At 42.1% G+C, this 12949-nt stretch overlaps 1 protein-coding gene across 1 annotated transcript; it reads right to left on the bottom strand.

The window, feature by feature from the left end:
* Nucleotides 1-1127: 1127 nt before the first annotated feature.
* On the bottom strand, nucleotides 1128-11755 carry LOC124150239 (polypeptide N-acetylgalactosaminyltransferase 5-like). The gene is made up of 11 exons (XM_048390692.1): nucleotides 10838-11755; nucleotides 9461-9605; nucleotides 9036-9202; nucleotides 8188-8352; nucleotides 7438-7651; nucleotides 6868-6985; nucleotides 5819-6004; nucleotides 5313-5444; nucleotides 4761-4853; nucleotides 2395-2520; nucleotides 1128-1368 (listed from the first exon to the last, which is right to left on the bottom strand). Exons 1-11 carry the CDS (start codon nucleotides 11346-11348, stop codon nucleotides 1228-1230), a joined length of 1998 nt encoding a protein of 665 aa, XP_048246649.1. The 5' UTR covers nucleotides 11349-11755; the 3' UTR covers nucleotides 1128-1227.
* Nucleotides 11756-12949: the final 1194 nt, after the last annotated feature.

Below are 12949 nucleotides of genomic sequence, written 5' to 3'. Positions count from 1 at the left end.
AATGTATGTAATTGTTTTGTCCACCGACGTGATATGGCTGGAGCTTTGCTAAAAGCTCGCTCGCTCGCTCGCTCACTCACTCACTCACTCACTCACTCACTCACTCACTCACTCACTCACTCACTCACTCACTCACTCACTCACTCACTCACTCACTCACTCACATCTGCTGGGTTGACATGTCGACAACTGTAGCTCTCCACTGAAGGCATAGTTTGTTTGTTTGTTTGTTCCTTACCGCCACACTCAGCAATATTCCTGTTATAGGACGGCGGTCTGTAAATAATCGAGCATGGACCAGACAATTCAGCGATTGACATCTTGAGCATCGATCATCACGCAAGTGGGATGCGACGACATGCATCAACCAAGTCAGCGAGCCTGACCACCCGATCCCGTTAGTCGCCTCTTACGACAAGCATAATTGCCTTTTAAGACAAGAATGGGTTGCTGAAGACCTATATATTGTATACCCCGGATCTTCACTGGTCCCGAACACATAGGCAAAGCCAAGAAGATGCATTCGTACTCCAGTAACAACGTTTCAGTATAATAGTCTACTTGATTTTTAACATTTTTGTATAATTTTACAATTACGATTTCCCTATTGCGCATTACACTGCATTTAACAATACATGGTGCACCCAATCCCCTTTAAGTGACCCGTGAAGATCCGGGATAGAATAGTTTTCAGCAACCCGTGCTTGCCGTTAAAGGCGACTATGCTTGTCGTAAAAGGCGACTAACGGGATGGGGTGGTCAGGCTCGCTGAATTGGTTGAAGCATGTCATCGTATTGACATGGATCGATGCTCATAACATCAATCACTGGATTGTCTGGTCCAGACTCGATTATTTACAGACCGCCGTCATATAGCTGGAATATTGCTGAGTTCGGCGTAAAACAAAAAAACACACCAAAAATCCAAATGATTCATAATAATTATAAGAAGTTACACCAATCTGGAAATTTTTTCAGATCACATTATTTTCACCAATAGTTTACTTTTTACCCTTGTCATAAACTGTTTCCGCAGAAACTCGACGGGAATTATTTTCTCGCGTTGACATTTCGAATTTGAAAGTTATTTACCCTTCTTCCCAATATTCCACGGAGAACAGCGAATACACACCCGATTTCACTTTATTACATATAAAAAAACATACATTCCAGGAAACCCATAACTAGGTTATTGACAAGACATCTATCTTATTATTATTGATTACGCTATCGATTTTTAAGCCTAAATTTAGATTTTCCAAAGGCCCATTTCTGATTCGTCTTCCCGTTGCAGGTTTTCATCACAATGTTGGAACGGTCTCCAACTGTTAAGCAGACATTTAACGCACTAAGCTGGAGGCTCCTGTCCTGAAAGTAGATACGAGAATACAGTGTTATGACGCTCCAAGACAAGCATGTCTTGTAGACAGACGGAAGCAATGGGCTGGAGTCCCGTTAGTTTGGAGACTGCAATAACGTATGTAGGTATCAAACATGCATTGTGGACATTGCGGTAACTTCGAGATCAACAACTGAAAAAATATGGTCTACGTATGTCGGTCGTATTGATGCTGTTTGTTGAAGACAAATTTGACTGATGGATATCGACCTCTTTATTCCTTCAATGAGACGTGTACTTTTAGCAGATACTAGCACCTGTACGGAAACGTCGTATTGATACCACAACGCTCTCATGCAACTTTACCTTACTGTATACGTCTACATCTTACAGAAAGTAAACGTACGCATTACACATTACATTTTGTTCGTTTGTTTGGTCGTTTAAACTCGTACTCAGCGATATTACAGCTGTATTACGGCGGTCTGTGAATGATCAAGTCTGGACCTGACAGTCCTGTGATTGACATCATGAGCATTGCTCTACGCAATGAGACACGATGACATGCATCAACTAAGTCAGCGAGAATGACCATCCGCTCGTCGCCTCTTACGACAAACATGGGTTGTTGAAGATCCATTCTTACTCGGATTTTCACGGGGTTACAAATTAGTTTATAATGGTTTGAAATGAGAAATTGTTTTGCTTGTAGGTAGACATTTTATTTAGTTTCCTAAAAGCACATTGCTTATTGATATTAAATAGGTATAAGAGAACCTGTGATCGCAAGTATGATGATAATGTTCACCCTTGGCCTCAACATAGTAATCAGGTGTGAATACGACAATCATGCTCTGCCAGACTGACATAATCCATGCAGCATGAGTGAGTGTTTTTGGTCTAACGCAGCCTTGAACAGTTATTCAGCTATGTCATGGTGTATGACCTCAAAGTGGTAGGACAGGCCGAATCGATGCATGTTCATTGTGAGCTATATTATCCAGACTGGCATACCAATCTCCATGAGACTAAATGGACCAGCTGTATCTACTTACTTCCGTGTATGTCCACTTCCCAATGCTGTCGTGGAAGCACTTGTCTTGTATTAGCTCGCCGGACTTGATACAAAGTCGCTGATCATTGGAACCCTGCAGCTTTCCAGAGGGGAGCAGCTGCCAGTACTGAATATAACCAAACATGTCCTACAACTTAGCTTTTTGTTTCACTAGAAAAAAATATTAACAAAATTCTCGAATACCTTTGATTCGCGTAGAAAAACATCAACTATTATTTTCATCTTCTATTATGAATGTTGTTTGAATGAAGAAGTTGGAAATGGAAATGTCTGATAAAAAGATCCCTCCTCTGTGATAATGGTTTGATTAAATGTGTTTTTTTAATTTACACAAATACGTTGATTGAGTAAATGTGGTGTGGAATTATATACAATGTAACACTGTTCATTACAATTGTGTGTAGTGCGCCAACGTTGCGATATCATAACTTTCATTACCAGACACGATTTTGGAAGAAAGCAATAGCTCGATTTACAGACCTGGTTCCCGCCAATCCCATGACAAGGCAAGTAGCTACATTTACAGACCTTTTTCCCGCCAATCCCGTGACAAGGCAAGTAGCTACATTTACAGACCTGGATCCGCCAATCCCGTGACAAGGCAAGTAGCTTTATTTACAGACCTGGTTCTCACCAATTCCGTGACAAGGCTAGTTGCTTTATTTACAGACCTGGTTCCTGTCACTCCCATGACAAGGCAAGTAGCTACATTTACAGACCTTTTTCCCGCCAATCCCGTGACAAGGCAAGTAGCTACATTTACAGACCTGGATCCGCCAATCCCGTGACAAGGCAAGTAGCTTTATTTACAGACCTGGTTCTCACCAATTCCGTGACAAGGCTAGTTGCTTTATTCACAGACCTGGTTCCTGTCACTCCCATTACAAGGCAAGTAGCTACATTTACAGACCTTTTTCCCGCCAATCCCGTGACAAGGCAAGTAGCTACATTTACAGACCTGGATCCGCCAATCCCGTGACAAGGCAAGTAGCTTTATTTACAGACCTGGTTCTCACCAATTCCGTGACAAGGCTAGTTGCTTTATTTACAGACCTGGTTCCTGTCACTCCCATGACAAGGCAAGTAGCTACATTTACAGACCTTTTTCCCGCCAATCCCGTGACAAGGCAAGTAGCTACATTTACAGACCTGGTTCCCGCCAATCCAGTAACAAGGCAAGTAGCTACATTTACAGACCTTGTACCCGCCAATCCTGTAACAAGGCAAGTAGCTACATTTACAGACCTGGATCCGCCAATCCCGTGACAAGGCAAGTAGCTTTATTTACAGACCTGGTTCCCGTCACTCCCATGACAAGGCAAGTAGCTTTATCTACAGACCTCGTACCCGCCGATCCCGTGACAAGGCAAGTGGCTACATTTACAGACCTGGTTCCCACCAATCCCGTGACAAGGCAAGTAGCTACATTTACAGACCTTGTACCCGCCAATCCCGTGACAAGGCAAGTAGCTACAGTTACAGACCTGGTTCCAAACCATCCCGTGACAAGGCAAGTAGCTTTATTTACAAACATTATACCCGCCGATCCCGTGACAAAGCAAGTGGCTACATTTACAGACCTTGTACCCGCCAATCCCGTGACAAGGAAAGTGGCTACATTTACAGACCTGGTTCCCGCCAATCCCATGACAAGGCAAGTGGCTACATTTACAGACTTTGTACCCGCCAATCCCGTGACAAGGCAAGTTGCTACATTTACAGACCTTGTACCCGCCAATCCCGTGACAAGGCAAGTGGCTACATTTACAGACCTGGATCCGCCAATCCCGTGACAAGGCAAGTAGCTTTATTTACAGACCTGGTTCTCACCAATTCCGTGACAAGGCTAGTGGCTTTATTTACAGACCTTGTACCCGCCAATCCCGTGACAAGGCAAGTTGCTACATTTACAGACCTTGTACCCGCCAATCCCGTGACAAGGCAAGTGGCTACATTTACAGACCTGGATCCGCCAATCCCGTGACAAGGCAAGTAGCTTTATTTACAGACCTGGTTCCCACCAATCCCGTGACAAGGCAAATGGCTACATTTACAGACCTGGTTCCCGCCAATCCCGTGACAAGGCAAGTGGCTACATTTACAGACTTTGTACCCGCCAATCCCGTGACAAGGCAAGTGGCTACATTTACAGACCTGGTTCCCGCCAATCCCGTGACAAGGCAAGTGGCTACAGTTACAGACCTGGTTCCCGCCAATCCCGTGACAAGGCAAGTGGCTACATTTACAGACTTTGTACCCGCCAATCCCGTGACAAGGCAAGTGGCTACATTTACAGACCTGGTTCCCGCCAATCCCGTGACAAGGCAAGTGGCTACATTTACAGACCTGGTTCCCGCCAATCCCGTGACAAGGGACGAGGGCTGGGGTTCTCCTTCCTGCAGAATCTAGACACAGCGTTGGGTTGGAAATGCTGCGAACCTGTGAAAAAGGAAAATTAATGGTCACTTCATTTCTTAAGATTTTCCTCAATGACTCACGCTTTATGTATTGTTTGTCTACATGACCAATTACAATACAGTCAGATAAGTCAGGGTGGGTGAGTGAGTTTGCCAGCAGTATTATTGTTGAAACCAGAAATGGGCTTCAACCACTGAACTAATGTCGCCATAACCACAAGTTACCCCACCGTCCCATAGCAAAGGCATCAGTACTTAAGGACCAATCAGCTTTGCTATCCAAGTCAAAAGAATCGTTTAACTGGGGGGTCATAATGCTGTGATTCACTAATTGTCGAATTTGCGTCCAGAAGCATGCATTGAAGGTAAGATCTTCTTGAAAACAATACATGTTACCTTATTTGGTGCATATCTGATGTCATTTGAAAAGTGTATACCAAACAAGAGAGACATATTCAAACGTTGATGGAAGCGCTCTTACCTCTCCCACATTAAATAGTCCCGGAAACGGACACTCCGGGTAGACATTTTCTATATACCAGCGGAAGTCATGACAATGAAGACTGTCCCGCAGTTTCTTCCGGTCAGTAATGTCACCATAGTTGTGTAATCCCTGCAAGAAAGACATGCGCTGTAACGTACTGAACTGGCACGATGTCGTATTGAATAGAAACAAAGGGGCATTCCAGGTCATGTCAGCTTTAATAATAACGTTATCTTTAATCACTTGTACTCATTGTCCTAAGCCAACAGTTGTCGAGGTATTAGATTCAGAGAGTTATGGCAAAGAGACAATTCAAACACCCTTTTCTCACAAACTGCTAAGGACAACACCTTGTATTGCATGGCAGGACATCCTAAAACGAACGTGCAATACGTGGACACATTCCATATAATAAAAAAATAGTTCAACTGCATTAATCTGCATTTGTTTTCAAAATGAAATTTCCCAATATTTTGCAAGAGACTCTGGTCCATGTTACTCACCTGGAGCAGTGAGGTTTGTTCGTAGAACAAGTACTTGTATTCATCGAGCCAGACTTCTGCAACTCTCATGGAGTTGGTCAAGATAGGGTTCCCGCCTCCCTCCCACTTCACCGGATTCTTACTACGGAAGATGTGCCCCACGTGCGAACAAGGAAGGAGCTCCAGAGTTCCGTTACACATCCATGTCTGAAACAAGGGAGATGTCATGGACATTTGTCTTGTGTTTGTTTGTTTGTTGTTTGACTTCACGCTCAGCAATGTTCAAGTTATATGACGGCGCTCTGTAAATAATCGAGTCTGGAACAGACAATCAAGTGATTGACGTCATGGTCATCGATCTTTGCAAATGGGATGCGATGACATGCGTCAACGGTGTCAGAATCTGACCACCCGATCCCGTTACTCGCCTCTTACAAGCATAGTTTGCTGAAGACCAATTATAGCAAGATTAGTTTCACTAGCGGAAGCCATTTATGAGGTGAGGTGAAACGTCGCGTCCAAGATTATTGCACTTATATAGCGACGTGCAAGTACGTGTGTGTGTTTGTGTGGCTGTTTGTACTAGTCCGGTCTGATGCCGATTTAAAGTGCTAGCTCACTGAGATACCATGCCGCAGTTTAACATGACATAGACACAGTATACTGACTCCGAGCCGACCAGTCCTTGTTTTAGCCCCTTAATGCCGAGCGCCAGAAGGGGTAACAACAAGTACCATTTTTTAACGTCTTTTGGTATGACGCGGCCGGGGATCGAACCCCGGACCTTCCGCTCTCCGGGCGGACGCTATACCACTAGACCACGGAGGCGGTTTGTAGCCATTTATGAATCATTATTAGTCATTGACGTCAGAACGGGTCCCAACGGGTTTCAAATGTCTACATATTCAATGCATCCATGCAGTTTTTAAGGTTAAAATCATATTATGTTGGTGATAATAATCAAAATAAAAAAAACTTGTATAAGTATATTTTTTTGATTTTATCTCGTTCCTCGGGTGGTAACAGACCGATCACCTCAACCCTTTGTAATACAATACAGCGAAACGTACTTTGAAAGAGAGTTCTATGTTCTCTCCACCCCAGTACAAGAGTCCCGGGTCATACGTTCCCAGAGTTGTGAACCACTGTTTGTCTATAGCAAACAATCCACCAGGCATTGTAGGGGATCTGAAAATCAATAAAATGTCACATTTATCATCACTGGCAAACCAACACAATACATATCCATATTATTAAACAGGGAGAAAAAACTGGAGGTGGTGCGAGAACTTTAAGCATTGTTGATTTCGATGTCCCCAAAACACATTGGAAGTCTGCGTTCATGGAACTCTAGCCGTCTTGTCAAGCTGGCTTAAGTCACGACGTACGTTACAGGTGTCAGGCATTTACATTTTCTCAGTCTTGTGATAACAATAGGATTTGACGTTTTCCAGACATTGTTCTCAAGTAAGAGTCCACAAACAACTGTTTCAGACATTAGTCAACTTCATGGGTCACAATGACAAACTGCAAATAACTCTAGGTGACAGTGGCGTGGCTCTGAAAGCTTCATCGCACCAATGGGAACAAGATTGTAACATCACAATCAATTATGCACATATGAAGGTAAAACAAGGTACCTAATTGGACCAACAGGTGACGTCATCTGGCTCCTACTCTTGTTGCTGATATTCCCCCAGTTGAAGAGAAGCATCTTCCAGTTAAATACCCCAAAGTGCCTCAACTTGCTCGTCATGCCCGTCCCGAAGTTCTCCGAGCTTATAACATGGATATGTGGAAAGGGGACATTCCTCGGGTTCGTCCTGATACGATCGAGTTGTGGCTCTAACCAACCTAGAAACACGAAACACATGTTGGTATTAGATCAAGAAATGAGTGTTCGTGTGTGTGTGTGCCCATATGCATGTGTATGTATGTTTGTAGAATGTGTTACCGTTGATACGATAATCTATACCTGGTCATGTGTGTATGTGTGTCTTTTACTCTTTTTTCAAAACTTTGATTTGAATAGTACTTCAGGTATGATTCTCTTCGTATATTTATAATTATGTATTCGTTTGGTTTGATAGTCCTTACTTCAAGTTGACGGACTACAAGGTGGACAAAAACAATTATGGAGCACAACGTCTTTATAATACAGTAATAGCGATATTTACGCCACTTTCAAGCAATACTGATTATCTATAAATGTTGCTATTACAGTTTAAGAAAGAAGTTGTTATCCGTTACTATATATCTTTGTCCTCCATAAACTCGTTGATTCATACATATACCAATTTCCCTTTGGACAATCTAATTTCCAATCCATTTCATCCCTATTTTGATTAATAACCAGCACCAGTACTAGTACTACGAACATATATGTTTACCTGGAAAACATTCTATATGAGAGTCGAGAAACACCAGTACTGGTCCAGCAGCCACTTCATTTCCAATGAGTCTCGCCCTTATTAGGCCTCGCTGTTTCCTGAGTCTGACAATCTTCACCTTTCCCAGTTTTGTCATGTATTTTTTCAAAGGCGCCATGAGGTGATCTGAAGTGAAATACAAGAATAGAACGTTGAGATCAGTACTATCCCTTGTATACTTGTGTGTGTGTTAGTGCCATTCTCATCAGTTAATTTTAGCATTCAATCCACATGGACGCCAAAAGGGGGAAGGACTGTTGTATGCCCACTCACTCGTCCATAAGGAAGCGCCACACCGTGTTATGAACTATAGAAAATATGTTTTAATGAAGCAGGAACATATGCTAAAATGAATCGTCAATGAGTGAGTTGTGTGTAATCTCGATTGTATCGCATTAAGTCAGCTTAATATGGGATGAGGCACGAGTGGCATCGTCGTCAAAGGCGCAGCAGTTCGCCGTGCAGACTTGCTTCCTATGTGCACGTCAGAAACCTATGATCGTAGGTTACAATGCCCGTTCGCTACAGGACTACGGCCTGGGTCAAAAGTAGAAACCTCAGCTGGAAGTGACCTGTACCAAGTGTGCTTCTTTTTATGGATACAAATGCCTTACTATTGTAAGACATTGACACATGTGTGGAAGCATGCATCGTCTACTAGACAGATGTTGAGGACACGGCCAATATATCTGTGGAGATTAGATCAAGCTCCTTTATGGAATCGAATCAAAACGTCAACATGAATTATTTTATTTTCCCGTTTTCGATGACGATGTAATGGACTCATTAACATGTTCTCTGCAGTATACCTTGAGTTGATGCATCGTCAACTAGAACTATTTCTTTTATTAGATGTGCAGGGGAGCGGTCAAGGACGCTGTGAACAGATCTCAGGAGGGTGGACCAAGCCTCGTTGTGGAAGCAGATGATGACACTAGCTGGAGGTAGATCGACTGGATACACACGTGACTTGCATCTGGGCATATACGGTAAATAGTGTAAGTTGAAAACCCGAATTTAAAATCCATAACATATCTACGGATAAACTTTTCAAAATTTGCTTTTCTCAGGAGTTGAACAGTGATAGAAGCAAAAAACAGATTTAATACATGCACAGGTGCAATGTTAAAATATAACCAACAAACTATGATACATTTTGACATCACACAATATGTGATAATACTGCTTCTGCAGGAGAGGATGTAAGTGAAGATGCCATTCCTGAGATACGTACTCCTCCTGCCTGTTATCTGGTAGACGCCGTCGTACTGAGATGCGATCGCTCACCAACTGGTTGAAGCTGTTTCTCCTCCTTCCTTCAGCATCCTCATGGTACTCCTTCCCAGTAGACTTGTAGTGAACAGCATTTCCCCATTCACCTGGAATGACATCGTAAGGCACTCTGCTAATATTCCCTGTCCCGAAACTGGAAGAAACGCAGATTACAGTGCACTACCAAATACTCTTTGGATATAAATGCGGAACCGTGTAGGTAGCAGAAGTATCGTAAGTCCCCACGGTCTCTAGTATGGTGGCCGTACTTTGGTTGCTGGTGATCTATAGCCCGTTTTTATAATGTGTTGTTGAATCCTAGGTTATTCTTTAAATTGTTCGCGCAACTAGTTTTACTTCTAAACTGTTTTTATACAATCTTGATATAATTATTATAACTGTTTCGTCACGATATGGCTGAAATATTGCCGATTTGACGTTAAATTGTACTCACTCACTTGGATGAAAATGCATCACCCAACTATCCTGGATAGTATTCTGTTACCCAGTTCCCCTTTGATAAGTAGTCTGTGAATCATTGCCTTTCAAGAGAAATTATTCAACACAAAAGTCCACCATTCAGAATTCACCACGCAGGGAAATGCACAAATGCATTCACCAAGGATGACAATATATAATTTATTCATAAGTGCATCAGGAAAATCAATGCACCACTAGAGTCAAGGCAGCATGATCAACACAGCTTTTCTGCAGTGCATTAGTCTTCTCACCTTGAAAAACAATGCGTCAGCCTGTTCACCTGGGATAGAAAGGCTATTCTCCGTGTCAATGAGAACTGAACGTGAAGATTAAAATGTACACAGACAAGCATTACGGCAAACAATGTCATACATTTTACTGAAGACGGCCTTGATGAATTGGAACATTGATATGGTGCCGAATCAGGCACGAATAATACAATGTCAGATATGGAATAGATATAGATATAAAATATCATTACAAAATGTAATCAATATCCGTGTAGGTCTTTGAAAGGCATTTAGAAGTGATTCACCAAAGGAAGAGAGTATATGGATGTCAACTTCTTTATTATGAGGAACACAACGTTTAGGAGTATATGCTTACTCCTTCATCAGGTGATGAAGGAGTAAGCATATACACCTAAACGTTGTGTGATGAAGGAGTAAGCATATACTCCTAAACGTTGTGTGATGAAGGAGTAAGCATAATACACCTAAACGTTGTGTGATGAAGGAGTAAGCCTATACTCCTAAACGTTGTGTTCCTCATAATAAAGAAGTTGACATCCATATATTCTCTTCCTTAATATCCGTGTAAGGTATCGAACTTGCAGCAGCAACTATATCCGTTCCCTTACCTGGACCATCCTCCGGACTGTGCTCCACGAACGGCGGATACGTTACATCACTGTCTTCTCCTCCGTACTCCTCCACATAATACTCCTCATCGTATGGGTTATGATTCTGTTGCCCTGCCACCCTGTCAGATGGTACGTGTTTCTGCTGGTCTTCCACCCTATCCGGTGGTACATGTTTCTGGATGTTTTTAACCACTGTTTCTATAGCTGTTCCAAGGGTGGATATATTCCCATGTCCCCTGTGCTTGATACCTGTGTGATTCACATACTTCCTCGGTCCAGCAACTTGCATATTGCCTGTATTCCTATCAACACCTTTTACTACCGCATCGATTTCATCCGGTTTGTACGCAGCTTTCACGTCACTTTGGCCAAATATATTCGCAACGATACTGGAATCTTTTGAAAATTGGTAATCAACAGTTTGCACCAATGATCTGGTGATATATAAAAATAACAACAACATACATAACACAAAAGCCTTGACCACGCGACGCCGCGATCGCCTCATGTTATGGTGTGTTGTAGGATGTGTCTTACACCAGCATCAAGTCAGCTGGGATGTGAGTAATGGCGCAGGTCAGGTCACTATACATACAGGGACGACACGAGGATTGTGCCCGTCCCTCACAAGCATCATACGTATACTGGAACATATCTTGGTGACATCTTCATCATGGGGCATCGTCTTTTCTGTACAGAATGCTGTGAGTGTCTAACATTAAAAGATATGAGTACTCACGGAGTTGTGTTATCTCAAGTCGAAATAATCCACATCTCGAATAGATCATACCCCTCTTCACGAATCCGACTTCAAAGTCCTCGTGAACAAATCATAGAGGTTAGGTCGTAAATATAATCACCAGTTGCCTTTAGATATGTGCCATTATGAGACCTCTATTTAATGGACATGGTCATTGTAGGCATGGTGTTTCGCAGTAGGGACCATTTCAAACATCCTGACTGCATATATGTTTTTGCAAAGGGATAGTTATTATTTTTAAGCAGTATAATTATCAGTTGTTCTCATCTTGCAGCAAAATAACTAACAAGCACGATGTAATTGTATATCTATTAACAGACAAGGTACGATCTGCTTGAAGCTTCCTGAAAATAAATATTTTTGGTTTTTGAGATATCACCTTGAGGGCCTTGTCAGCGTTTGTAGCAGATGTCAGATCATACAATGAGTCTTCGATCAGAGCACGGGTATAAATTTCAGATGGCTTGTCGATAACATGTGATACGGCAATTGAACAGTGCACGTGTTACATACTTCCAGAGAGTGTTCTTAGCCACGGCAGTTGATGCAGACTGGTGTTCACCACAACCCTGATGGATCGTGTTCACATTTGTTTCTGGTCATACAAAGAAAGCGCGAACTACTAAATACATGCGATCATTATGGACGCTACTTCGTTGATATGGTTATCGTGTTGAATCCATTTACAAAAAGATATGAACAAAAATGGAGACCTTATTTACATATATTCCGCCGATTAAATACGCTTGTCGTGTGTACCAGTTCAAAGTTTGTCAAATATGATTATCTTGATATTGATCACCATGTCTAAACTGGAGACACCTCGTCCAATGTTGCCCACATAAGATAAGGTACAACGGGAAACAGGACATAAACACCCACTCACTGGACTATAGGAACACAAGCTGGTTGGTGTCGCTTGTCATTCTCACGAACACCTGGTGTCATCACTATTTGATGATGATACTGAAACACGTTCTCCTGATATCGTACAATGGACTGTGCATTTGCAAGGGCATTCTTTGATAAATGAAAGGGTTTGGTCGCTCTTGTTCAGGGTCGAACAGTCGAGAGTGTAAACGCTTGAACAGCTAAACTAAATGGAAAATACATGTAGTCATACATGGACGGCCGATTTTCGATAATATTTCGGGTAATATGACATTTTTCTTTATAGCAGAAGTACAATATGATGTCATAATTCATGTTTTGACTGCTGAATAAATACAAAACGTATGGTCGAAGTCTGACGTCACTATGTTTTTTATAACATCGCTGAATAAATAACCAAACATTGATTTCATTAACACGTTCGTGATATGTACAATTATAACAATTATTCAATTTTT

This window comes from Haliotis rufescens, unplaced genomic scaffold, assembly GCF_023055435.1.
Source record: "Haliotis rufescens isolate VD_foot unplaced genomic scaffold, xgHalRufe1.0.p SCAF_9, whole genome shotgun sequence".
NCBI classification, from domain to species: Eukaryota; Metazoa; Mollusca; class Gastropoda; order Lepetellida; family Haliotidae; genus Haliotis; species Haliotis rufescens.
Note: the sequence above shows the minus strand (reverse complement) of the source record. Positions and strands in the feature narration are given on the sequence as shown.

Bases quoted from the DNA above. Each gene is read 5' to 3' on its own strand.
- LOC124150239 (XM_048390692.1), bottom strand. From the start codon at position 11,348: ATGAGGCGATCGCGGCGTCGCGTGGTCAAGGCTTTTGTGTTATGTATG. The intron at 9,203-9,460 runs GTACGTATCTCA...GTATATGCCCAG, and splicing joins CCAGATAACAGGCAGGAGGA to ATGCAAGTCACGTGTGTATC. The intron at 8,353-9,035 runs GTATACTGCAGA...ATTTCACTTCAG, and splicing joins TGACGATGCATCAACTCAAG to ATCACCTCATGGCGCCTTTG.